The following is a 26,874-nucleotide window of genomic DNA, read 5'->3' as shown; positions in this document are numbered from 1 at the left end:
TGGAAGCTGGGAAGCATCAGGTGTGGCAGGAGATGCCAGGTGTGGCTGAAGCATGGAGACGAGCAGGGACAGTGAGACCAGATGGAGGTGGGGGCTCCTCTTCAAGAACTTTGAATGGCAGGTGGCTGTGTTGAATGGCTTTCCTGGAGGCTCTGGGCAGCTTCCAGAATCTTTTGATGAGGTTTTAAATGACTGGCAGCAAATTGACAGGACATTAGCTCAGCGGCTGTGGCCGTGGCCCAGGTGAGAGAGAGTGGACCTGGGTTTGGGAAAGGAGACTCAGGTGTGAAGCTTTGTAGGTGGAATCAACGCAGTCCTGGGACCGTTCTGGATGCAAAAGGATGAGAACCCCAGATGCTCAGGCACAGGTGTGTGGGAGGCTGGTGTTAGCAGGGTCCAAAGTGGCAGAACCCAGACTAGGACAGATGGTGCAGCCAGGCATCAGGGTAGAACTCCCCCCGTGGTCTCCTTCTGCAGAGGCAGAGGCAAAGCTGGCTCTGTGAGCAGTTCAGGCCACAGCCAGGCTGGTTTAAGGATGGAGGGCAGGGCGGGGCCGACATCACAAGGCAGTAGAAAGACATGGGAGAGGAACAGGCAGTGGAGACCCCTGAGTGTCGGGTACCCAGATGTCTCGGCCAAGCAAAAGTGGAAGACCTCAGGGCAGATCCAGAGCCCTCACCTGGTGTGCAGGTGTGTTCTGGGGACCAGGATAGCGAAAGTAGCAGCAGATCACTTTGTTCAGTTCTCTGCAATTTCCACATCTCAGCCTACAAAAACGTCTGGATGATCAGCTGGTATCTGCCTGCACTGAGGGAAAACCAAAGCTCAGAGAGGATAGGTGATGTCGTCCAAGGTCACCGAGCTGGAAAGCATCAGAGCCAAGACTAGAACAGGTCCTCCGATGATAGGCTCCATGTCCTTTCCCCATCCCTTCCTGGCCCAGCGGGAAGAATCAGGCATAAATAATAGTGAGAACAGTGACAACAGCACCAGTGACAGCAGCAGCAATAGCTCCTGTTACTGAGGACGTACCAGGTGCTGGGCTCAGCTTCCATATGCTACTGGGAAGCCTCACGCCCACCTGGTGAGGTAGGACATTATGCTTCTCATTTTATTGGTAAGGAAACTGACTCAGAGAGGGGAAGTTTTTTTGTGTGGTTTGTTTTGTTTTGGCTGTGCTGCACGGCATGTGGGATCTTAGTTCCCCGACCAGGGATTGAACCTGTGTCCCCAGCAGTGGAAGCGCGGAGTCTTAACCACTGGACCACCAGGGAAGTCCCGAGGGGAAGTAATTTATCTAAGGCCACACAGCTAGTGAGTGGCAGAGTTCGGAAGTGAATTTGGGTCTGTTGGGCTCGAAAGTCCACTCTCCTTTCATAATGTCACTTGGCCTTGAGGTTCTGAGCCAAAGCCTAGGGTGTAGGGTGCTGGGGTTTGGCCCATTGCCCGTACATGCCTGAGGGTCTTTGGATGAATTAATGGCTGGCTGAACAAATGAGTGGATGAATGAGTGAATGACAAAGCTGTCTGGTCAGCAAGCAGCTAAGTATGGTTGTGGTGTCTCTTCTAGACCCCAGAGATTTCCACCAGCCAACCCAACAGTGGCGCCAAATCTGGAAGCCAGCACATCTCCCAGGACAACCAGTCGAGCTCTCCTCAGAGCTCAGACATTCTGGGCAAGAAGAGTGAGGGGGCCGGCACCATGGACCCGGAGCTGATGACCAGTATCAACGGCGAGAAGCCCCAGGAGTCGGGCCCCAGTGTGACACCAGCCAGAAAAAGCCTGCCCTTCAAGAGAGGGATAAGGGGGGGCGATGTGCTGCTGATGGTGGCCAAGCTGGACCCGGACTCAGCCAAGCCGGAGCAGAGGACCCAGCCCCGGGACGGCCCCGCTTGCAAGACCCCAGCCACAGACCCCGGAGGGGAAAAAGAGCGGGAGACCCCAGGGACTCCTTGTGGCCCCCAGGCCGGCGCCCAGGATGCAGCTCTGAAGGCTGAGTTGACCCAGACTGGGGATCTTGGGAACCCAGGAACTGTGCTACTGACCAAAGGCGAGAAGGATCAAGGCACAATGGGGAAAGGGGGCGGGGCCCCCCAGACCAAAGGGACGAAAGGGGGTGAGCCCCAGGGCAGGGAGGGGCTGGGTGAGGGGGGGCAGCTGGGGGCAGCGGAGAAAGGGAGAGGGGACCCCCCCAAAAAGGGGGCAAAGTGGAATTTCTCTAAGGTTGCAGCAGGTGAAGGGAAGTGGGCTGGGGCCCAAGCCCAGGTGAGAAAGTGGGGAGGTTCCCTGGGCAGAAGGAGCAAGTGGGACGGTCCCCAGAGTAAGAAGGACAAAGAAGGTGTGCTCCTAAGTAAGGCGGACAAGACAGACGGACCTCAGACAGAGGTGGAGAAGATGGGCACAGTGCAGGGGGATGTGGGGGAAGCTCCTGGAGTGATGGAGAAAGCAGGCGAGCCTCAGAGCATGGCTGGAAAGGCAGGTGAGCCCCAGGGGAAGATGAAACCGGTGGGACAACCTCAGAGCGAGTCTGGGGAGGCAGGTAAAGCCGGGAGTAAGACAGAGAAGGACTCTGAAGCCCCCAAGGAGGTGGATGCACGTGGAGAGACCCCAGTTACAGCTGGGAAGGAGGACCAGCCTGAGCGCAGAGGGCGGAAAGCAGAGGACGCCTGCGCTAGAGCCAGTGATGGGGCTGGGGCCCTGGAGGTGGAGCCGCAAGGACCCGGACAGCCTGCCCTGGAGAACCGTGTGGAAAGGCCTCAGAGTCAGGAGAGCCAAGAGGGGCCAGCCCTGCAGGAGGGGAGCAGAGGAGGCCAGAGCGGAGTCTCAGGCCAGGTGAGGGGGCTGCGGCCCCGGGGGTGGGGAGGGGCAGGCCAGAGGAGGAGGGGTGGGAAAGGCAGGGACAGGAGACGGACCGGGAGTGGAGGGCATGGCCAGCCTAGAGAAGGGAACAGGCACTCCCCGACCACAAGCGGGGGTCTTGAGGACCCCGCAGCACCTGTCCCGGAGTGAGATTCTCCGCAGGGTGAGGGAACGTCCCAACCACACCTCTCGAGCCTGAGCTTGAAGTTGTCACACAACAGTTCTTCGTGCTGGGTAAACAGCAGGTGGCTCGAAGTGCAGATTCCCGGTCCCCGCCTTGGAGCTTACCATTCAGAAAGCTGGGGCGGGGCTGTGGCTTCTGCATTGAAATGAGCACCTGCACCGGCACCGGGAGATTCTGATTTCGCTGGTCCCAGACGCACTGTGAGAAGTGCCCACGTAAGGGGTCTGCCCCTCGCACGGGGGTTGGGGGAGGGCAGCGTCATCTTGGTCTAATCTATGCGATCTTTGCCCTCAGGCTCCTGAGGACAGATGGTATGAGGCGGAGAAAGTCTGGCTGGTTCAGAAGGATGGATTTACTCTTGGTAATTAGGGGTGTTAGCACATCTGGGGGCTAATCCTCTCCCTCTTACAGCCCCCCCTGCTGCCAGGTCCTGAACACAGTCTGCGGAGTGAGGGGGGGGGAAGGTGGAAGGGGCAGCTGGGACTGGAATGGGGATATGTGGCTTTGGGGTGGGAATAGGCGGATGTCATTTCACCCTTGGCAACTGGTCTGTTTTCAAAGGCATTTGTTCCTTGGTGATTAATTAGTTTAACTAATTCATTAAAGCAGCAAGCATTGTTTGGTTCCTACAGTGTTGCTCAAGGAACTTGGAGTCTAGTGCAAGTGGCCAAATGGATTTCATTTCATTTCATCTTTTTTTTTTTTTTTTTTTCATTTCATCTTTTGCTGGTGATTTGGGGCTAGTGACCAAACGCTACGGAGAAGTTACTCTGAGTCCCATTCAGAACACGGCTGGGAAGAGTGATTAGTGATGTCTGTCATGGGCCCTGGAAAGAAAAAAGGCAGCCTGTATGCCATTAGCTGCTGTCCCAGGTCTATATATGCATTGGGTCAGTGCACCCAGCCATCTGGGTGCCTGGCATTGTGCCAGCTGATAAAAGCCCCAAATGAGTCAGACCCAGCCTCTCTCCTCCAAGAGTTTGGGGTCACGATTCAGAACCCTCCCTGTAAATAGGCTGCAAGGGGCGGTGATGCTAACCCATTTCTGACATGTCTCAGACTCTCCAGCCCCTTGGCCTGGCTCACAACTCAGAATTTTTTCATCTCCTCCCCACCTGACCCCGTCTTCTACCCTCCCCTCCTTCCCTGCTCCTCTTTTTCCCCCCCCCCCCCCGCCCCCGCCCTCTCCTTTTCTCTCTCCCACTGGGTTGTCTACCAGCAACGGTGCTGAAGCCAGACGAGGGAACAGCCGACCTGCCGGCAGGAAGGGTACGACTGTGCATTGACGCGGACAAAAGCATCACTGAGGTGGACGAGGATCACGTCCATCGGGTGAGCCCCCTGCCCCCTCCCGGCCTGCTCTGTACCCTCCTTCCCCACCCCGGGAGAGATTTCCTTGTGCTGGACTGCACATAATACTTCAGCTTGATGCCCTGGGGGGAGTTATAGGGAAGATCACCATTGAAGCCATTACTCTGCTGGAGGTATATTGTTAAGGGCTCATTACTCTGTCCCATGGTGTCCCCTTTATGAGGACACGTTAAGAGATGTGTTTGTCAGGTATTGGGACTGGGAGTTCTGCTTGATCTGAGAAAGCGATTGTTTTCCTTTTTATGGACATTGCAAATCATGCTACAAAGCACGCTTCCTTTTTCACCCTGGCTGCCAGGGAATTCACAGCCGGATGAGCAGTTTGCCATTAACCATAGCATAGGTGCCAGTGGCCTACCTTTTGGGCATCAACCTTTTGTTTTTTTGGTTGTTTTGCATAATTTTTGCACTACACCATGAATCTATCTGCGGATAAGTCGGAGTCTAGTGATAGAAGTAAAAGGTCCTATCCTGATCCTTTTCCATCCCTCACAGCCTACTAATTGAGAAGGAGTTTCCTCCAGGAGTTCCATGTGGGCCTCGTTCATCTTCTTCCCTCTTTGCTCCTTCTCTGCCCACCCCAGGGCCTCTGCTCCCACCAGTGCTGGGAGTTTGCAGAAGGCCAGTGTCCTCAGAAGAAAAACTGACTCATGAAAGAGCTGAGGGTTGACCCAAACGCCAGAGCATTAGGCCCAAAAAACTCCCTGAAGCTGGAAAGAATGGTAGGAAGCTTTTTAGAGTGGATGCCCTAAGGAGAGCTGCAGTCATCCCTTGCTTCTAGAAGGGTTTGGGCATATTTCCAAGTGATCAGTGTATGATGGGCTATCAGAAATGGGGCGGTTAGGGCATTGGCCTCCAGCCTCAGTGTCACAGAGCACATGCAGAGCTCCCTGACAAGACCCGGAAGAGGAGGAAACAGCAGAGGACACTTCCTCTAGAGCACCACCCGTCTTTCGTGTTTGAGAGACAGAAGGTGCTGGAGTCTTGCTGTGTCGTCCTGAGAGCATCCCCCCTCCCAGTGCCACGAGCACAGGGAGGAAGGACCATGCGGGGAGGGGGGCGCTGCACAAAGAGCAAAGGAGAAGAGGTGCCCTTGTTTCATTTGTAGGGTTTCCTCACTCTCTCCAGAGTCCTTGTGTTCTGTTCTGGTCTTTGGCACAGAGCTCTCCAGGGACAGGGTCACCAGGGCTGTGTGTGTGTGTTTGGGGGGGCGCCCAGGAGGCCAGAGGACACTGTGTGATGGTTCACAGGCCAATCCGCCCGAGCTGGACCAGGCCGAGGACCTGGCCTCCCTGGTCAGTGTCAACGAGTCCAGTGTGCTGAACACGCTTCTGCACCGCCACCGGGCTCAGCTGCTGCACACCTGCGCTGGGCCTGACCTGATCGTCCTTCAGCCCCAGGGACCCACGGCGCCCTCTGCAGCCAAGGTGAGGGGGCCCCATGGGGCCAGGGCTGGGGACTGCACAGGAGGGGTGGGGTGGAGGAGTCCCTCTGCATCTCAGGGGAGAGCAGGGCAGCATCCTGCCGACGTGGATTCTGGGGCACCGTGGGCACTGGGTAGCCTTGGGGACCACATGAACCCCCCTCCTTAGACGGGAAGGATGAGTAACCGATAGAAACAGCAACAGGAGTGTGAAAGACAGTAATAATAAGAGAGAACGTACTGACTATCAGCTGTGTACCAGGCACTGCTGCAAGCACCTTCGTGTGCATCTCCATCAATTCTCAGGCCCACCTGACAGGACAGGGACCACGACCAGCCCGTTCCATGGACGAGAAGCTGGGCCAGCTGCCAGACGAGCTGGGGTGAAACCCACGCTGTCGGCCCCTCTGTGCTCTGAGCCCCATGCTGGACCCACGGGAGTCCCAGACACCCATGTGAACGGGGAAACAGAAGCCTCGGTTCCGCCTTTATTTACTTTTCCCTGTGGAGTGTAAAATGGCCCGTTTTTTGTTAAGACGACAGTCAAAGCAAAGAAAACCTGTCAGCGCCACCTCGTGGAGAGGTCTGCAGCTACAGCCGAGTCATTTGCACCCCATCCCCGCCATTCACTCAGTGGCTCCTGATTGAGGTATCGATTGAGGGTCCCGTATGCCAGGCTTGGAGGGAGGAGCAGGGAAGAAGGTGGGCAGGTAAATCTGCCTTCGTGGAGCTTTCATCCTCTTGGGGGAAGACGGGCCCAACGCGACAAAGAGAAACGTGTGGAGGAGACAGCAAGGTGGAGGTCAGGAAGAGCGGGGACGGGTTGCGCCAGGCCTCACGCGTGCTCATAGTGACTCTGCTTCTACTCTGAGCATGATGGAGATTTTCAGCAGAGCAGTGATGTGGTCTGACGCTGTAAAAGGACCCTCCTGGCTGTTCAGTGGAGGTTAGATAGAGGCGGACAAAAGTGGAGGCAGGGAGACCCCCTGGAGGTCAAAAGTCTTATCTGTGCTCCATTCTGAGGGTTTGTTGGTGGGAAGGTTCAACACGCCGCAGGTACCTTGGGGAGATCAGGACACCTCTCTGGCCTGGGTGTTCTCATCTGTCAATGGAGGATGAAAAGCTGCACCTTACCCTTTGGCGTCCCATGGGACAAAGCCATTCCTAGCCCCTGAATGATGCTAAGTCCATTAAAGAGGGGACAGTGGCCCTGCACCCCCTCCCTGGGGCTTCTCTTCTCCTGGACGCCCCCCCCCCACACCCTTAGGTCGCCCTCCAGGCCCCTCCCCAGCCTGGCTGTTCTGGCCAGGGGCTTGGAAGGGCGACGCTGCACTCTCCCCTCCCTTGCCAGGCAGGCTGTGCTTCTGTTACTGCAGCCCAAGGCCCCGAGAGCCTGCTCTGGTTCCTTAGGGGCCCCCGGGAGGGGTGTCTGTCACAGGTCTGTCCGCAAGCCCGCTTCTCACGACCGTGACCGTCCTGATTGCGGCGTCTGCTACACGGCCTGGGTCAGAGAGCCTAAAAGTGCGGGGATTGGGACCCACCCTGGTAGGAGGAACTTGAGTCCCGTGATCCCCCTGAGCCCCTGTAACCCTGAGGTGGGCGTGGGTCCCCCCAAGTCACGCTGCCTCCCACAGCCACAGCTGCCTTCTGTCTCTGGCTGAGTCTCCTCTAGTTCCTCAGATGCCCACCAGGTGGGAGCAGAGACCTGCGGTGAGGCTGGGACTGAGGCCACCTTGAAGATGGGCTAGGAGCGGTCCAGGCAGGGCTGGGGGCCTCTCAGTGGGGGTCTGGGCCGGCCGGGTGGCTGGGAGCTGGGTGCGTGCCTGGGGCTGGCCTCTTTTGGGGTGAGTGTGCTGTGACTGCGTGGGGTGTGGATGGGCACACCTGTGTGCAGCGGCCTCTGCAGCTGTTTGTTGGGTGTGTGTGCCCTTGAGTGTGCCCGTGTGCAAGCATGCAGGGGTAGCTGCGTGTGACTGCGGGGCCTGGGTCTGCAGAATCCTCCCTGTTCCCCTGTAGGCCTGAGAAGGCTGACGATTGGGATAGCCTGGCCCTTGAACTTTATGTTTCCAAAGCGGGAGGTGGCTCCGAGGCTCAGACCTCAGGCCCCTCTGCCCGCTGTGTTCCCTCAGGTTGTGTCCCGCCAGTGTGGAAGCTTGTCCTACTTTGCCGGCTTTGGGGTCCTGCTGAGCCTTTTGATTTGTGTCAGGATGGGGACTCATTGCTGTTCCTGGGGGTCTTGGGGTAGGAAAGGCCAACAGTGCACTGGGGGTGCTCCTTAGCCCAGGCTGGGGGTTCGGGGAGGGGAGGGCTGCCACATCGGAGTTTGTGTCCCTGGTCCTGCCAAGCCACTGGGAGGGCGGACGTTAGCCCACTTGTCACCCACTTAGCATCCTGGGCTTCCAAGGTCCTCCTCCAGCCAGGCCCGTTTCCCTGCTCCCTTTGGTGCCTTTCCACTGCCCTCACCACCTCCACCGCCCTCTTCCGTTTTCCCTGAAAACCACGCTAAGCAGACAGTTGTCAAGGTCACAGTGACCTCCATGCTGCCAAGCCCAGTGGACAATCTCTGGTCTCCTCTGACTTGACCCTCAGCAGCACTTCAGGGGCTGGTCCTGCCCTCCTCCTGCCATCACTCCCTTCCTTAGCTCCGGGATTCCGCTCTCCTGGTTTTCCTTCTGTCCCGCTGGCCCTCCCTCTCAGCCTCCTTTGCTGGTCCCTGATCGCTCCAAGTCAGGGTGCCCCGTCCCTACACCTCTTCTCCCTCCCTCTTTAAACGCCCACTTCCTTGGTGATCTCATCCAAGCTCATGGCTTTAAAATGACTCCCGTTCAGTATAATTCAATTAGTTGGTTTTTTATCATCTGTCTTCTCCCAAATGAAAGCAGGCTCTACAGGCAGGGCTTTTTTGTCTTAAGTCAGGTTTATTAAGGTATAATTTACATACAGTTAATGTCGCTTTTTTTTTTTTTTTTTTTTTTGTGGTACGCGGGCCTCTCACTGCTGTGGCCTCTCCCGTTGCGGAGCACAGGCTCCGGACGCGCAGGCTCAGTGGCCATGGCTCACGGGACCAGCCGCTCCGTGGCACACGGGATCCTCCCGGGCCGTGGCACGAACCCATGTCCCTTGCATCGGCAGGCGGACTCTCAACCACTGCGCCACCAGGGAAGCCCAATGTCACTTTTTTTTAGTGTTCACTTCTGTAAGTTTTTGACAAACACGTATAGTTGTGAAACTGTCTCCGCCATCAATTACAGGACAGTTCCCATCACCCCCAAAAGTTCTCCATACCCTTGTGGCCAACCCCTCCCCCATGTCCCGCCCTTGGCAGCCACTAATCTGTTCTTTTGTCCCTTTTCCCTAGTTTTGCCTTTTCTGAAAAGTCATATAAATGGAATTGTACAGCGTGTAACCTTTGGGATCGGCTTCTTCCACGTATCACAATGCGCAGCGCATTGAGATTCACCCTATTGTTGCAGCTGTGAGCCGTTAGCTCTTTTATTCTATTGTATTTTATCGCACAGCTTTGTTTATCTGTTCAGAGGGGGACCAGTTGTCCTGGTTTCCGTGGGAGGGAATGGTTTTTCTGGGACAAGGGACTTTCGGTGCTAAAACCAGGGTGGTTGGTTATCTTAGTTCTTTAGTTGAGGGACGTTTGGGTTGTTTCTAGTTTGTTGATGATTCTGAATACATACTCAGTATAACCAGTGACAGAGAGGGTTTTTTGGTGAACACAAATGTTCATTTCTCTTGGGTAAATAGCTAGGAGTGGGATTGCTCAGTTGTGTGACGAGTGCACGTATCACTGTAAAAGAGGCTGCCAAGCTCTTCTCCAGAGTGGCTGTGTTGTGTAGCATTGTGGGAGAATTCCACTTGCTCTGCATCTTAACCAGAACTTGGTAGGGTGTCAAAAGAATTAAAAACAGGTTTTTCAGCCATCTTAATAGGTGTATAATAATATCTCCTCACGGTTGGCAGAGACTTCCTTTATTCGCCTTGAGTAGTGTTGTGTCCCCAGTGCCTGGGATAGTGCCTGCTACGTAGTAGACACTCAATGAATATATTTTTTTTCCTGAGTGAATGAATGTACGGATGGATGAATGAATGAAGTCAAAGGGGCTTCCGGTATCTAAATCTGCTACAGCAAATACATAGTACACGTACTGCCAGTTCCCCCATGCCCTGTTCTGTTTCCATGGCAGACGTCACTCATGAGTTGAGCCATTTTATCCACCTGCTTCATTTCAGACAGGTACGATCCAGTCCTTTGTGTAGCAAGTGAGATGAGCCCCATGAGCTAATGCAGCTCTAGTTCAAGCCTCTCATTGGCGCAAGAAGAGGCCAGGCTCAGAGCAGGGTCCGAGGCTGCCCAAGAGCTCACAGCGAGCCTATGGCAGGACTAGATCTCCAGGCTGGGCTCTCCCCAGAGAAATGCACGACGTCTCTGACAAGGCTGGAGTAGGATGGGAGGCGTGGACGTGGATCTGGGCTTGAGGCCGGGTTGGAGCTCTGGAGTGCTCCCTGGGCCCCAGCTGGGTGGGAAAGCTGATGCCGGCGATCTTCCTGCAGGTGCCCAGGAGCTGCCAGGATGGCCTACCCACCCACGTTGTCTCCCTGGCCCAGCGGGCGTACTGGGCTCTGCTGAGCCAGCAGAGGGACCAGAGCATCGTGGCCCTGGGCCGCAGCGGTGCTGGCAAGACCACCTGCTGCGAGCAGGTCCTGGAGCACCTGGTGGGGATGGCAGGCAGTGTGGATGGCAGGGTCTCAGGTACAGTGGTCTCCAGGTGACGTGCAGCTGGGACGTGGCGGGGGCAGTGGCGTGGGGGAAGGGAAGGGAGAGTCGGAGGGGGTGCTGGGCAGCTCGCTCTTATATCCGCTCAGCTAGCGTTCCTTGAGCGCCTGTGTGCAGACCCTGTGCTGGCTTCTGGGCAGGGCCACCCCTAGTCTGTTGGGTACTTTTGTGTGAATTAGAAACAGCTACTCCTTGCCTAAGACACTCACTGCCATATGTGGAAAGGTCATCACACATTGACATTGTTAGAACCAAACGCTTGACTGCCACGTTCTGAGCCATCATCCTAATAAGCATACAGGCCTATGGCTGTCTGATAGAAATGCTGTGCCCTTAGGTGTGGCGTCCTTGTGCAGCGCACAGCCCACTGGACTGTGTGGAGGACCCGATAAGTAAAAAACAAAGGCAAGGAGGCGCTGACGGCCGGAAGGGAGACTCGGCTGCACATCTGTGCCGGACTCCAACGCTCTGCACCACTTGCTGGCCGAGCTGGGGAGGGGAGAGGCGGAGGGAGCGCAGAGGAGGGGCTGGGGGCCTTCCTCGAGGAAATGATGTTTGGGCTGGGCATTAAAGAAAGAGTGTCAACATTGTAAATCAACTACACTTCAGTAAAAAAGAGTGTCGATGATGATAGTTACAATGTTGATGGTGATCGTGGTAAATGCTTGTGCCAGGCTCTATTCCAAGCAGGTCAACTTACTTATTATTTAAAACATCCCTATAAGTTAGACATTATTATTATTTGAATTTTATAGATGAGGCTATTAAAACGCAGGGAGGTTAACCAGCTTGCCCAAGGCCACACAGCTCATACATCCTAGCACCAAGATTCAAACACAGACAGTTTGGCTCCAGAGCTGTTACCCCTGGGCCAGTGTTCTCAATGTATTGTTGCCCCTCTGAGGAGCCTTTTTAATTGTTCTTTCTCCTAATCGTCTCCCGCCATGAAAATTTAATGCCACAGATTCACCATGTATTTGTTTATGCAGTGTGTGGGTATATGTGTATATATATACAGACACAGACATATATGTATCTGTGCCCTATTCTATACATAAGAAAGGAAAACTGCCCCCATCCTCAAGAATCAGTTTCTGCCCTCTTGGGGGCAGTATTCCCCCTGCTGGGAATATATGGCCCAGGCAGTATTGCTTTTCTAATAATAACAAACATAATAATAACACCACCACATTTGGAGCGTGTTCTGAGCACTTTACATTATTAAATCTTTTAGTCTTTGTTGCAACCACGTGAGGTAGGTAAGTACTATTATCACCCCTATCTTATAGATGGGGTTTCCGAGGCACAGGGAGGTTAATTAATTCACTACGAATCAGGTGACTAACAAGGGGGAGAGGCCATATTCAAGCTTGTTTAACCATTGTACTATCCTGCTTCTCCACTGGGGTTATTCCAGTGCTTTACTGATCACCTGTTCTGCACCTGGCCCAGGTTAGAGCCCTGTTAGGAACTGGGGATACAGCAGGGAGAGGCACCAGTCTTGGCCCTCCCAGAATGTAGTTCTGCTGAAAGTGTGTGTTGGGGGAGTGGAAGTCAGGCTAGGCTGTATCCAGGTGCCTAGCACATAGTGGGTGCTCGTGTGTGGGGACTGCAGGGCTTTTTGAGCCTGCTGTGATGGAGTGTTCCCTGAGAGCAGGTCCAGGAATGTTAATACCCTGCCCTCCTCCTAGAGTCCACCAGGCCCAGGAGGCCCTAGGGCAGCCCTTATCACTCAGATCGTACCAATCCTAGGTGTGTATATCTCCCCTTCTGGGCTCACTCTTGCTCCCCCCGTGCCCCTACTTGCAGCACAGGGCCGGCCCAGCAGTGGAAGAGGTGTGGCTTAGAGCTGAGTTGGGGGAGTGGAGGGGGCCCCGCTGGGGCCTGGGGCAGGCTTGGGGTCCTGTGAGAGGTGGGGATGGCAGCACCCGGGCCACGGCTGATGCCCTGTCCGCGCCCCACCAGTGGAGAAGATTCGAGCCACCTTCACTGTCCTCCGGGCCTTTGGCTCTGTGTCCACCGGCCATAGCCGCTGTGCCACCCGGTTCTCCATGGTGATGTCACTGGACTTCAACGCCACAGGCCGAGTCACGGCCGCCCAGCTCCAGGTGAGGCTCCTGGGTGGGAGGGAGAGGGGGTTCTTCAGGGCTCCAGTAGCCTCAGCCCCACTCAGCAGGGCCCACGCCTCCAGCTGGAACCCTGGAATGTCTAAATGGTCATCGCTCCCCAGGCCAAAGCCAGCTCCTCCCCACCTCGCTCAGTGCCCAGGCATCTCCTCCCCGAGCGTGCCGGCTCGTCTGTGCCTCGGAGTATCACAGGGATGAAATATTCATGAGTAGATACATAATTCAGTCGCTCATTAGCTGGGTCTTAAAAGCGTAAGCCGAAATTAAACAGACGCTCGCTGGCCTGCCGCGGCAGCCCGTGTGTGACAGGCACATGGCCTGTTCGTTCCTCTCTCTGAAATCACCCGGCCCCCCCCCCCCCCCCCCCCCCCCCGCAAACATTCTGTTTGAACAGAAAATAGGATTAGATTATTAGAAGGGTTGTTTGTATGTGGAGCTGGGAGAATATCCAGACTCGCTGGTGCCCGATAAATCCCTTTCTGTCCCGGCCCTGGAAGTCTACCGAGCATCACCATGTGCGCCAAGTTATTAAGGGCTTCGGTTGCACACGAGTGTGTTGGAGGGCGGCTGTGGGCTAATTGTTAGTACCCTTGGATTTCTTCATCGGAATGAGCCTGTTGCATGCGTTGATTCCCTGCCTGGACTCTGAGAGACAAAGTGAGACTTTGGACTGGACTCAGTGAGACAAAGGACTGGCATGTTTTGATTTGGAGGTGTCCAGCCAAGTTGGGGCCTTAGGTGCTGCCTTGAAGAGTGGGCCTGGGGGTTGGTGGGGGTGTGCAGGCAACCTAGCGCGGCCTCGTGCTGACCGAGTGCCTGTCCTCTCCCCTGGCAGACGATGCTGTTGGAGAAGAGCCACGTGGCCCGGCAGCTGGAAGGGGAAGGTAATTTCGAGGTTTTCTCCCAGATGCTAGCCGGATTGGACCTGGATCTCAGGTGAGCGACTGGGCTGAGCAGGGACGGCCGAGGGCAGTGAGACAAAGGGCCCCCGCTCTCCAAGGCCCCAGCCCTACCTCTGCCTAGAGCTGAGAGGTAGTAGAGCCCAGTGGTTAGGAATCTGGCCTCTGATTCCAGCTGCCTGGTACTGCTCCTGGGCTGGGTGAACCTGGCCAGGCGTCACCTGCTCTGAACCTCCGTGGGAATAGTCCCTTGACTGCCCTTACAGGATTAAGTGAGACAATTCACATATGGTTCTTTATACCCGCTGCGGGGTGGTGGAGGCTGTCTGCTGTGACGGTGACATTTCAGTACAGGTTCTGACAGCAGCGTGGGAGGTGGGCAAGGAACAGCAGACCCCAAATCTTCCAGAAGCTCCTAAACTCTGTGAGAGGCTTGGGTGCACCTGAGGTACCTCAGGGCGAGGAGGCACCAGGTGGAACAGCAGAGAAGCCAGAAGACTCATCTGGGAGGGCCTTCTGGGGGAGGTGGCCCAGGGAGTCATCTCTGCCCCTCGCTGACTCCTGGGAATTCTTGGACATGTGGCTCCCTGTCTCTGAGCCTTGGTTTCCTCATCTGTTGCATGAATAAGGTTCTATCTAGTGAAGCTCCAGGGAGTGCTCACCCCAGGCGAGGGGGGATAATTTTCAATTTCCCTCTGCGTCCCCCATCATTTGTCTCCTGCCTTCCACCCCCGTCTGAAGGGCAGGCCCAACCTGTCCTGAGCCTCCTGGCTAAGGCCAGAGGGGCACCTTACCCTTTGGAGAGAGGGCAGATTAGAGAGGAAACTCCCAGTTTTCAGAGCAGGGTAACAGGAGTAAGGAAGCTTTTGGAAGGCCTTCACTTAAGAAGGGCCCAGTGAGGGCAGCAAGTGAGGAATATTCGGGAGGTAGGGCCAGGGCCTGAGGCAGACGCTGGGGCCGCCTGGGGCGCTGTGTGGAGCCCCATGCCATGGTGACCACCTGCCCTCCAGGCCACTGGGGTGGGTGGGTCCTCCCTTACTTCTGGTCCGTTCTCTGTTTCCAGGACAGAACTGTACCTGCACCAGCTGGCAGACAGCAGCTCCTTCGGCATGGGCGTGTGGCCTAAGGTAAAGAGGAGGTCCTTCTGGGTGTGAGTGAGTGTCTGTGTCCCCGTGGCCAAGATGGGAGGGTCCCCTGTGTGACTCGTCCCTCTGCCACTGGGGTGAGTAGTTGGCAAGGGCTGGTCATGTGGGGGAGGCAGGGTTGCCTTTATGGGGCCTGGGCTTGTCAGGGAAATGAGTCTTGTGCAAATAAAGGGAACCAGGAGGAGGTGGTTTGTGTAGAGGTAAGGGCGCGGTCTCTGGGACAGGCTGTCTGGGTTCTAACCCCGGCTCTGACACTTGCTAGATATGAGACCTCAGGCATGGACCCTAGCCTCTCTGAATGTCTGTGTTCTCTTTGGTAAAATAACAATAGTAGCGGCATCTGCCTCATGGACCTGTTGTCAGGATTAAATGAAACGATGTGCAGAAAGCAGCTAGCACTGGGCTTGGATTGCCTCAGTCAGTGGCAGTTTTCTTAGGAAATATTGTTGATGATTAATGTGGCTTCCTGGAAGATGGGCCCTGTGAGTAGGGCCTTGAGAGGTGGTATTCAGTTGTTTAAAAAAGCACATTGTTCACTTGTTTATTCTTTTATTTATTTTTTTATATTTTAAAAATTGTTTTGAGTCACCCACCCCCACCCCCACTCCTACCATTACCCTCTGTGCCAGGCCTGTGCTGAGTGTTGGGATTATGGTCCTCATCCCTGAATTTTCACCCTATCAAGAGAGAAATACTTGGGAATTAATGCAATCATGTGGGATAAGAGAAATGCCAGAGTTTGTACAACATTCTGTACACCAGAGGATAGATGAAAGCTCCTTGGCCTCAGTCAGGGAAGGCTTCTTAGCCAAGGGGACATCTGACCTGGGTTTTGAAGGATGAGTAGGAGTTTACCAGGCAGAGGGGAGTGAATCATTTCTACTCTGAAGCACTTTCCCAAACATACATGTCGGGGAAACAAATGGCGCTGGAATAATTTGGTATCGTCATGCAAAAAAAAAGAATTTCAGTCCACAGATTCACACCATGTACAAAAATTGACCAAATAAAATGGATCATAGACCTTAATGTAAAACTTAAAATCATAAAATTTCTAGAAGAAGATAGGAGGAAAATTTCTGTAACTTTGGATCGGGCAAAGGCTTCATAGATATGACCCCAAAAGCACAGTCCATGAGAGAACAATTTGATGAATTGCACTTTGTTGAAATTAAGAACTTCTGCTCTTTGAGTGTCACTATTAATATGAAAATACAAGCCACAGACTGGGAGAAAATACTTGCAAATCACATATCTGATAAAGTCTTTGAATCCAGAATTTATAAATGACTTTCAGAACTCATAAATAACCCAACAAAAAAGATGGACAAAAGATTTCAACATAGACTTCCCCAAAGAAGGTACTTAGATGGCATGTGAAAGTATATTAAACCTCCTTAGTCATTAAAGAAATTGAAACTCGAACCACGATGAAATACTACTACACAATTACTGGAGTGTCTACACTTGAAAAGATTGATCATACCAATGCTGGTGAGAATGTGGGGTAACTGGAACTCTCATACCCTGCTGATGGGAGTGGAAAATAGTGCACCATGTTGGAAAACGGTCTCTTACAAAGTTAAACATACACCTCCCATGTGGCACGCTAGTCTACTCCTAGGTATTTATGCAGGAGAATGGAAGTGTACATCCGTGCAAAATTTATTTTACATGAAAGTTCATTAGCAGTTTTATGTGTAAGAGCCCAAACCTAGAAACTACCCAAAATGTCTATTAACAGGTGAATGGATGAATTCATTGTAGAAAACCATAAAGGTAGTATACTACTCAGTAATAACGATGAACGGCTGATAAACCCAAGAACATGATGGCTCTCAAAATAATTGTGCTGAGTGAAAAATCTCAGATGAAAGAGTACAACCATATAACCCCGTGTACTTGAAACTCTAGAAAATACAAATGAATCCGCTGTGACAGCAGACAGGTCAGTGGTTGCTCGGGGTTTTGGTTGCAGGAGGAGGGGAGAGAGGATCATGAAAGGGAACTTTTGCGGGTGATGGATGTGTCCATTGTCTTGAGTGCTGACGCTTTCACGGGTGTATATGTCAGAGCTTATCACAGTGTACTTGTTAAAGATGAGTGGTTTATTTTTGCCAATACACCTCAGTAAGGCAGGCTGTCTCTCTCTCTCTCTCTCTCTCTCTCTCTCTCTCTCTCTCTCTCTCTCCCCCTCTCCCTCTCTCCCTCTCTCCCTCTCTCTGTCTCTCTGCTGGGTACTATCCACAGAGTTGCTGATTAAGTAGGTCTGGGCTAGGGCCTGAGAATCTGATTTCTCACAAGTCCCCAGGTGATGCTGAGGCTGTGGGTCCAGGGACCCCGCTTTGAGAACCACTGTTGGTGAGTCTGTTTCGACAGTGAGTGGAGTGGGATGAAGTGAGGTGAGCGGCTCCCCCGGCTTCACCTGCCTGACACCCCCCTCCACCGGGGGGACTTGCAGTATGTTCTTCTCTCATGCCTCTTCTCCCCCTGGTTTCTGGCCGCTAGGAGCCCAGACTGGCCCCAGGACGGCAGGGGATGCGAGGCTATCCCAGTGCTGGGTTTTCTTGAATGAGGTTGGGCCCCATGTATCCATTTGAATCAGCAAGAGCATTGTTGTTCGTTTTCTTGGTTTTGAGGAGGAGAAGGGCTCCAGCCAGACCCTCGTGAGCATCTCAGCCTGACATGCTTGTTCACAGTTTGCATACAGGAATGGGGCACAGTGTGGACCCAGTCAAGGAGGTGTTTGAAGTGGCTTTCTTTTTTTGTGTGTTTCTGGGGGCTGTTTTTTAGACCAGTTGGTCTGTGGGAACTGGTAGGTATTTCTTTGTTCTCACCCTGCTACCTGGCAGGTATGGAGAGTGTCTTCTTTGTTCTCTAAGAGCAAAAATACAAGCTGGAAATTCGTCAGTCTTTGATACAAGCCTGGGCTAGTTTTCTGGGATTGGGCCATCAGGTACTGGCTCAGTGAAGGAATTTGGTGGTCAGGAAATCACCCAAGAATGAGAGTTGCTAAGTACAAGCCCCCGAAGTCGCCAGAGTCAGCAAATAAAAATATGGGACGCCTAGGCCACATTCATCTTGTAACTGATCTAAGAGCACGGTGACTGTAGTTAATAGTATTGGACTTACTGTGCATTTGAGACATCCTGGGAGAGTAGAACTTCCGTGTTCTTACCACACACCAAGAAACGGCAACTATGTGAGGTGATGGGTGTATTGGTTAACTTCATTGCGGTAATAATTTTACAACGTTTGTCTGTATCAAATCCTCACGTTGCACACCTAAAAATATACAATTTTTATTTGTCAGTTATAATTCAGTGAAGCTGGAGAAAGTACATGATGCCCAGTTAAATTCGAGTTTCACATAAACATCAAATATTTTTTTTTAACTTAAGTGTGTCCCAAATATTATACGGGCAGGCCTGGAGGGTTGAAGTTGTATCAGAGAGGGCTACCTGGAGGAGGTGAGTACAAGCTGGTCTTGGACTGTGAGAGAAGTTAGGCAGGTGCAGTGAGGCCAGCCTTCCTGCTGCACTGAGCTCCTGATGCAGGGGCAACGCCAGGGGAGAGCCAGCAGTGCAGTGGTTGCAGAGCACAGGGTGAGGGTGTGGGCCCGGGGGGCTGTCAGCTGGAGCAGGGCCAGGTTGTGGGGAAGCCGGCCCTTGGGGTGGTGTTGGCCCTCCGTGGCCGCCTTCGCTCGCTGATGGCCAGCTTCCCCTCCTGGTCCCTGCACTGCGTCCTCCCTGCCTGCCACATTTCAGCTTTTACTTACTTATTTATCTATAAAATTTAGTTATTTTATTTTTGGCTGCATTGGGTCTTCATTGCAGTGCATGGGCTTCTCACTGTGGTGGCTTCTCTTGTTTCGGAGCACGGGCTCTAGAGTGCAGGCTCAGCAGTTGTGGCGCACGGGCTTAGTTGCTCCGCAGCAGGTGGGATCTTCCCTTCCCGGACCAGGGCTCGAACCTGTGTCCCCTGCATTGGCAGGCGGATTCTTAAGCACTGCGCCACCAGGGAAACCCCACATTTCAGCTTTAAATGGAACTTATTTGAGATCCGTTAGGACACCAGGACACATTTGAAATCACAAAGCTTTCATATTATTTTCTTCTTTATAATTTATTTTTCCTCCACCTAGACTGATGTTTTAAAAAAGTACCAGCAGCAGTGGTCATAATAATAATAATAATCCTCGCCTCCCAGCAGTTTGCTTCTGGCTGGCAGCAGCCAGGCTTTGGCCCGAGGCGCATTTATTTTTTATGACCCAGGCGTCAACTGTGGAGGAATGGGCTCCAGACAGAAGGATGGGGAATCAGGCACTCCTGCCAGGGGCTCTGCCAGGAGCTTTCTCTTACTTAATTCTCCTAAGGACCCTTTGACAGAAGGGATTATTATCACATCTGTTGGTCGGGAGGAGTAATCAGGCTCAGAGAGGTGAAACTACTTGCTTAAGGGCACACAGCTTTTAAGTGGCAGAAGCAGGGAATCCAGGTTGGCCTGACTCCAAATGGTCTCTCTTGTTCGTCCCTTGCCGTCATCTCAGGTCTGTGCCCGGGCTGAAGACCGCGTGCTCTGGGATGTGCCCCAGTGTGCACCCTTGGGTCACTTCTTCTCTCTCAGCTTCAGTTTTTCCCCCTGTGGAATGGGTGGAGCAACACCCTGATCCTCGGTCTGCTCCTAGGGTAGGTGCTCAGTAGAGAATCTGGCGTATAGTGACTCTGTCCCTCCCCACCTGGGCGGCCTTGGGCAAGTGCCTTAGCCTCTCTGAGCCTCAATCAATTTCTCCTCTGACAATTGGAGAGACTCACAACTGCCTTACAAGGTAAGAGCACCTAGTGCAGCATTGTAGGTGCTCAGTTAACCCTTCTCTTCTCCCTCCTTAAATGGACTTGCAGTGCCCGGAGAGAACGTGGACCCGTCCGTGTTGAGGTAAAGGGAGTCCCTGGCTATGGCTGGACACCTGTCCTGCCCTCCCCGTGGTCTCCGTCAAGTTCACCCACCTGTGCAGGCACCCACGTTTCTTTTGCAAATGAATAGAGTCAGTGTTCTGCATTTCCCTCCCAGATCCGGCTCCAGATCCAGGGGCTGGAACCGTGGGAATCCTTCCAGCCCTGGGTTGGTTGGTTGTAGAGACACAGGGGAGCCCACCCTGGCTCTGGAGGAGGGGGTGTGGTTTACATCCCCGTGAAGCAGAGTGCGACCCCTGGCCCGAACTGTGCTTATAGCGAGGGGCAGAACTCCAGGGGCCGGTTCCCTCAGCCAGGGAGGCCCCCGGTGCCACGCCCTCCACCAGAGGGCAGCGCCCAGCTGCAGACCGTGGCTTTCTGCGGCCCTGCACCCTGTGAGAGAGACCTGCACGTGCCCCCTCAGGGAACTTGGCACCTAACACACCATGTCTTCCAGCCCCGCGCCCTTCTGCTAGGAGACCCTGCCTGCCTGCCTGCCCAGCGCCCGCTTCTCCTGCTCGTGCTGGTGGCTTCATACAGTGCTTCTTCCCAGAAGTCGCCTCCTTACCCCTCCCCAGGCCCAGCACTCACCCTGTGCTGTCAGTGTCTGCACATCTGTCCCCCTTATTGGACTGGGAGCCCCTCAAGGACGGGCCACGCCTGATTCACTTGCCAGGGACTGCTGTGCAGCAGCAGGGAAGGTGTCCCTGGAAGGCCTGACAGCCTGGGCAAAGGCATGGGGTCGAGCCCAGCATTAACTGAGTGCCACTGTGTGCTGGGCGCTGTGCTGGTGCTTTACACACTTCAACTCATTTAATCCTCACGGTGGCCTGGGAGGAGGTTTGGCTGTTATTTTCATTCTACAGTCGTGGAAACTGAGCCTGCAGCGCAAGGGCAAGAGATTTGTGCCGTCACACCGCAGGGACGCAGAGCCGAGAGAACACGCAGTTGCGTCTGCCTCCAAATCCAAACCTGGCCCCTCTCTGCATTGTCGGGATCTCCTGCGTGCTCTAAGTGCAGCCCAGCTGAATGTGGAGAGCACATTTTGGATTTTAGTTTTTGCACTAAATCACCTGCCATCTTGGGGTAACCTTGAGTCTTTAATTGCATCAGATGAAGCCTGGGCATCTTCTGAGTCAGCTGTTACTTTTTCACTTCTTTTTTTCAATTCAGTTGAGACATACAGTCAAATGTTTATGAAAGCACTAATTTTAAGTGTACAACTCAGTGATGATTATATTCTTACACGCACCTGCGACCCCACACCAGCTCAACATCTAGAACATTCCTCGTTCCAGTAAAGGCTCCCTTGAGTCCCCACCCCATCAGAGGCATCCCTCCCACCTGAGTTATCATCCGAACTTCTCTTCCCGTAGGGTAGTTTTGCCACATCTGGACTTCATGTAACCAGAATCCACAGTGCATGTTCTTTTGTGCATGGCTCCTTTGTCTCACGTGGAATCTGGGGGGTTCATACACGTGCTTGCATGATCAGTGACGTGATCTTTTTCATTGCTGCGTGGTACCCCATTACTGTGCCCTGGCTGGACCACCCACTGTTTATCCGTTCTCTTCTTGGTAGACATTTTGGCCGTGAGTTGATTTATCCCACTGATCTGATCTCTATTTTCGTGATTTTGAGGCAGGGACTGGCTTTTGTCAGGACATTATGCAGAGGTGTCTGGCTCCCTAGAACTTTAGGGAACTGTAAACATCCTCGTGATTCTGATTGCTTTAGATCAGAAGCATATATATTCATCCCTCCGTGTCTTCTGTTGCAGCAGAGACTGGGGGAGGTGGGGAGGAGAGAAAAAGCAGCAAACAAGCTTTAGTGGAAGTTTTCTAATCCTCCTGTTCGTATGAGCGAAGTGGCAGATGATGGAGTCTGCCTGTAATTTAAAGTCAAATGCTCATGGCTGACAGTGGGAGCCATAATAAATGTGTTGCCACTGTCCTTTTGGTGTCCTTTCTCTGCTACGTTGAAATCTCATAAATAACCAAGAGCATGTTGGTAAGATGCCTTCCTCTCCTCCGTTTGCTCCAGCGGAGCAGCTGCAGTTGCTAGGTTGAGCTCCTCGTTGCTAGGGTTTTTGTGGTCCTGTGGTGCCCCAGAAATACGATGGATCAGTGGAACATGCTTTTGCTATTAATTGAAATGTTTCCACAGCGAATCTCTCAATGTCACTGCGTGCTTTGACAGTGTCCCAATAGGTCAATGATCCTTGCAGGTTTCTTTCGCAGTTAGAAGAAGTGGCTTGAGTGGAGGGGACAAGTGGCCTGGACGGGGAGTCAGAAAGCCTGATTCTAATCCTGTATCTGATACTAACTTGCCGTGTGACCTTGGGCAAGCGTTGTCCCCACTCTAAGCATTGGACTCCATAAAATTCAAGGACCTTCCAGCTTTGACAGCTTGCAGTTCATCACCCAAGCTCTGTCAACAGGCCAAGTGCAAATCAGGTCCTCATTATCTGTTGGAGGACTATTGACGAAAGAATTCTCATCCCCAGCTCACTTCCTCTCAACCCAGCAGGCTTCTGGGTCGCGTCTCCTTGGCCAGATGGCATGTGTGGAGTTAGGAGTTTCAGACTAATTTTAATATTCAATCAGACATAATTGGGGGAACTTCCCTGGTGGCACAGTGGTTGAGAATCCACCTGCCAGTGCAGGGGACACGGGTTCGAGCCCTGGTCCAGGAAGATCCCACATGTTGCAGAGCAACTAAGCCCGTGCGCCATAACTACTGAGCCGGTGCTCTAGAGCCCATGAGCCACAACTACGGAGCCTACGTGCCACAACTACTGAAGCCCACGCACCTAGAGCCCGTCTGCAACAAAAGAGGCCACTGCAATGAGAAGCCCACGCACCACAACGAAGAATAGCCCCTGCTCGCCGCAACTAGAGGAGGCCCGTGCACAGCAATGAAGACCCAAGGCAGCCAAAAAAAAATAGATAAATAAATATATAAATTTATTTTTTAAAAAAAGCAAACATAATGGGGATCATAAATCTGAAAAAGGAAAAGTGACACCCTACAACCCATAAACATCTGCTCATGCTATTTTCTCTTTCCTGCTTAAAAATCTTCGGCAGTTTCCCTCTGCGTGCCCCGGGGATGGCAGACAGGGTCTGTTTCAGTTGCTGAGGCAGACCATTGGGTGGGGCTGCAAGGGGGGACATCCCAAAAAGGATCTGGACTCGCTGGTTTGCTGTGGGGTCTTCCTCGATTGGTGGTGTCTGCCCCGGGTCCAGGAGTGTAAATAAGGATGCGTGTTTGTCCATTGTGGCTGGAGTTTTAAGCCTATGCCCTTTCATACTGTGTTTGAGGCCTTCTCCATGGCACCGGCCAGCTTCTCGTGCTTATTTCCTCCCCCACTCTGTCTGCCCCACCTCCAAAAATACCTGCTTCTCTGTCCACGTTCAGTTGAACACCTGTTGTCTCCAAAGATGTCCTTTGTTCCCGTTGTCCCCTCTGCCCGCCAGGTCTTCTATCCCATCCAGTTGGTCAGCTCTACCTATTTGTCTTTCAGACTTCAATCACAATCTTGTCTCATCTTCTGCGACATTCTCTTTGACTCTCTCGAGTGGGATTAATTGGCCAGGCCCTCCTCTGAGATCCCACAGTCCCCCACTTAGCTGTTTCGCACTTAGTTGTTTTTAAGTCTCTTTCCACTCCTAGCTTGAGAGGTCCTCAAAGTCAAGTTCTGGATTTCGCTCATCTCTGTCTCTCCAGAGCCCAGCATGGTGCAGAGCCTCAGTAAATCTGTTGAATGAACACACGAGTGAATAAAAATCATGTCGCCTTCCGAAGTCAGATGGAAATGATTTTTGTAACTTTCCCAGCAGCCTGAGTTCCGTGTGTCAGTACTCCCCAGCTTAATCGTGGGTGATTTGCCATGGTCGTAAAATGACCACACATTCCCCTCAGACCGCGCCCTGCTTCCACTTGCAAGTTTGCATTTCCTCCACCGTGACGGCCTGTTTGTCTTCCTCTCTCCCCTTGCTCTCAGCCTGAAGACAAGCAGAGGGCGGCAGCTGCCTTCGCCCAGCTCCAGGGCGCCATGGAGACGCTGGGCATTTTGGAGAGCGAGCAGAGGGCCATTTGGCGGGTGTTGGCAGCCATCTACCACCTGGGTGCAGCGGGGGCCTGCAAAGGTACGTGCTTGCCGCCGGACTCACCTGGGCTGCCGGCTGTCTCCACCAGCAGGTGCCTGACAAGGCCCTTCTTTCCGTGAGGTGGGACAGGGTCAGCCTGTCATCTTCCACGTCTCTGGGACTGCTCTCGGGGAGGCTGCCGAACCAGGCGTGCCGAGAAGGCAGCGGGCTGGGTGTTTCAAGCAACCGCGTAACCCAGCACTGTCCAGTGGAACTTTCTGTGATGATAGGGGGAGGTTCTCTGTCCAGTAGGGTGGCCGCTAGCTGTACGTGGCTGTCGAGCTTTTGACATGCAGCTGGTGCAACCGAGGCGTTGAATTTGTCATTGCATTAAATTCTAATTAACATACATTTAAATAGCCACATGTAGCTAGTTGTTACTGTGCTGAGAAGAGACACCCTGAAGCGGGTGAGAGGAGGCTGGGTCCACGCGCTGAAGGTGATGTTTTCCTGTCTAGACATCTTGGAGATGCTCACACCATGTGTGCTGAAGCTCACCCAGCTCTCCTTCTCCTCCCAAACCTGCTCCCCAGCCTTAACTGTCTGTTTGCTTACTGTCCCTGCTTCAAGTTGGTCTGCCTCCCCCATCCCTATCCAGCCGTTGACCTTGCCCTGTAGATACTTTCTGTGGCAGCATTTCTGTCCTGACTTCTCTATTCTTTCTGTTGTCACCTTAGACTAAGTATTTGCTGGTCCCTTTCTTGCTTGGACTATTGAGGTAGCGTCGTTGCATGTGGCTTGGCTCCACCCTCATTGTGGCCACTGGGCTCCTTTCTAAAACGTTGACCTGTTGTGCCATTCCCTGCTTACACTCCTCCCGAGGCTGTCTCTTGTCTGCTACATCAAGTAAAATTCCTTGACTTGGCATTCAAGGCTCCTTGCTTCCCTAACCAGACTCCTGTGCTGTTGCGTTTGGCACTACGAAAGGTCCCGGGGAGACGGTCACTGTCAAGAGCAGTGTGGCTCCTGCCTTCGTGGGGCTTGTGGTACCTTATACTGTGATTGTGTCTTTGTCTAGCTGTTTCCTGTAGAGAGTGGCTTCCTTTGGGCCCAGAACATAGAGTTGGAATTTGCTGTTTGAATGGTTACACGTGGGCATGGAGGTCTGTCCTCTGGAGCTGTGTGTTGACTCTGGCTGACATTCTGGGCTATTCCTCTGTGGGGCAGCAGACTTCTTTGGAATATGCTGGCATGTTATTCCTGCCATTCCCATACCCGTGGGCCTTGTGGCCTGTTCTTTTGATTTTCATACTCTTGAGCTGCATTGGTCCACTGATTTGATTTTGGACATTTCTAGAAGTTATGCTGAGTCAGAAATAGGTAGGGTAGGGGGTCCACAGTTGGTCCAAGCCAAGGGCAGACATGCTTAACTGGGCAAACATGGAAAAATCAAATGCCACTTGCCTTTTCCAAAAATCAGCCGTGGGCCATGCTCAACGCCCTGACCATTTGGAAATCAGCCAGCTTTGTAAATGGACTGGGATTGGGGATGTCATTGCACAGTTCAGATCAGAAAAGCTGTTGGAAGGTTTAGAGTTGGGTCACAGGCATCTATAGATTGGGGATGTGTGGAAGGAAGCAAACCTATTTTACAGAATAGAAAACTGAGGCTCAGAAGGTCTAGGTGCAATGAACTCCAGGCTGGGGACTCCCTGATGGTGCAGTGGTTAAGAATCTGCCTGCCAATGCAGGGGACACAGGTTCGAGCCCTGGTCCGGGAAGATTCCACATGCCACGGAGCAGCTAAGCCCGTGCACCACAACTACTGAGCCTGCGCTCTAGAGCCCGTGTTCCACAACAGGAGAAGCCACCACAGTGAGAAGCCTGTGCACCGCAACGAAGAGTAGCCCCTGCTCCCCGCAACTGGAGAAAAGCCCGCGCAGCAATGAAGACCCAACACAGCCCCCCTCCAAAAAACTCCAGGCTATGGGCACTTGAGGGAGGCAGATTTGAGTTCAAAACCAAACTTCTCTGAGTTTCAGAGAGGCCTTCTCTTTCATTGGGCCAAGACTGGGGTTGGTGTGAGGATTAAATGGAGTAAAGAAGAGAAAGCTGAATTAAGCTGCTTTCCCCGGAGGCACACCCTGAGACAAAAATTGCATGTGGGCTTTGGGGGAGGGGGGGTATCAGGAGGAACCAATAGGGAAGTGAGGGAAGAAAGGCAGGTGATGCTGGAGCCTTAAGGAGTGGATTAGCTCTGGGAAGTGGGGGGCCAGTATCTCTCGGGACCTCTGGGAGACTCTGAAGAACATGTCTCCTCATCGAGTATTACCCGAGGGGCGAGGGAGCCGGGACATTGATCTATACCGCCTCCTGCTTCTCCCTGGTTGAAGGTTGCTCCTGGGGAGCATTCCCCCCGCCCTTCCAGCCTGCCCCATGCATGAGCTGAGCATGTTCCGGCAGCCAGGAAAGCAGAGAGGCGCAGACAGGTACCTGTAGTGACAGGCCAGGGACACGTGTGGCGTAGTATGTACGGAATGGCCAGGGTGAGGGGTGGTGGACAGGTCATCCGTGCTTCTAGCTCAAGGCAGTCCCTCAGTAGACTGTGTTGTTGAGCCTGGGTTAGGTGACTCTCTCAGGGTGTCACAGCCACGTGCCTCTCTGCTTTGCTCAACTCAAATAGGCTTGCTCCCTCCCGGCACTTAGCAAAGCCTAGGGAGAGAGCAAGGCGGTTGGGACCTACCTTCCGATTTCCCTTGTCACGCTTGAAACCTCTCTGCCTCTGATGTGACCAAACGGAGGCTAAGGGAGCCCCCAGTCTGTTGACCTGTCACCAGAGAAGTTTGATGCCTGACTTCCTTCTCCTGAGGCTCATGGGGCACCCCCTCTATGTGGGCTCGGGACTCATGCCTGTAGCTGCCTGTAACGATAAAAGAGAAAGGCACATTTATAAATATTTTATTAATACATGATTATGGCAATGATTCCTCCCAGCCTCCCCCCACCCCACCTTATAAATTATTTTAAGAGGAGCTG

At 53.2% G+C, this 26,874-nt stretch overlaps 1 protein-coding gene across 1 annotated transcript in view; it reads left to right on the top strand.

The window, feature by feature from the left end:
* Positions 1-841: 841 nt before the first annotated feature.
* Positions 842-26,874, top strand: part of MYO18B (myosin XVIIIB) — a 226,745-nt gene continuing 200,712 nt past the window's right edge. Inside the window, exons 1-9 of the mRNA XM_027125285.1 lie at positions 842-853; positions 1,571-2,117; positions 4,264-4,376; positions 5,666-5,842; positions 10,402-10,600; positions 12,590-12,732; positions 13,586-13,686; positions 14,713-14,776; positions 23,754-23,898. Coding sequence (XP_026981086.1) covers positions 842-853; positions 1,571-2,117; positions 4,264-4,376; positions 5,666-5,842; positions 10,402-10,600; positions 12,590-12,732; positions 13,586-13,686; positions 14,713-14,776; positions 23,754-23,898 — 1,501 coding nt within the window. The remainder of the gene's footprint in view (positions 854-1,570; positions 2,118-4,263; positions 4,377-5,665; positions 5,843-10,401; positions 10,601-12,589; positions 12,733-13,585; positions 13,687-14,712; positions 14,777-23,753; positions 23,899-26,874) is intronic.

This window comes from Aethalodelphis obliquidens, unplaced genomic scaffold (assembly GCF_003676395.1).
Source record: "Aethalodelphis obliquidens isolate GAN/ISIS:26980383/991018 unplaced genomic scaffold, ASM367639v1 scaffold28, whole genome shotgun sequence".
In the NCBI taxonomy this organism is placed as follows: Eukaryota; Metazoa; Chordata; class Mammalia; order Artiodactyla; family Delphinidae; genus Aethalodelphis; species Aethalodelphis obliquidens.
This window is presented reverse-complemented; position numbering and strand designations above follow the sequence as displayed.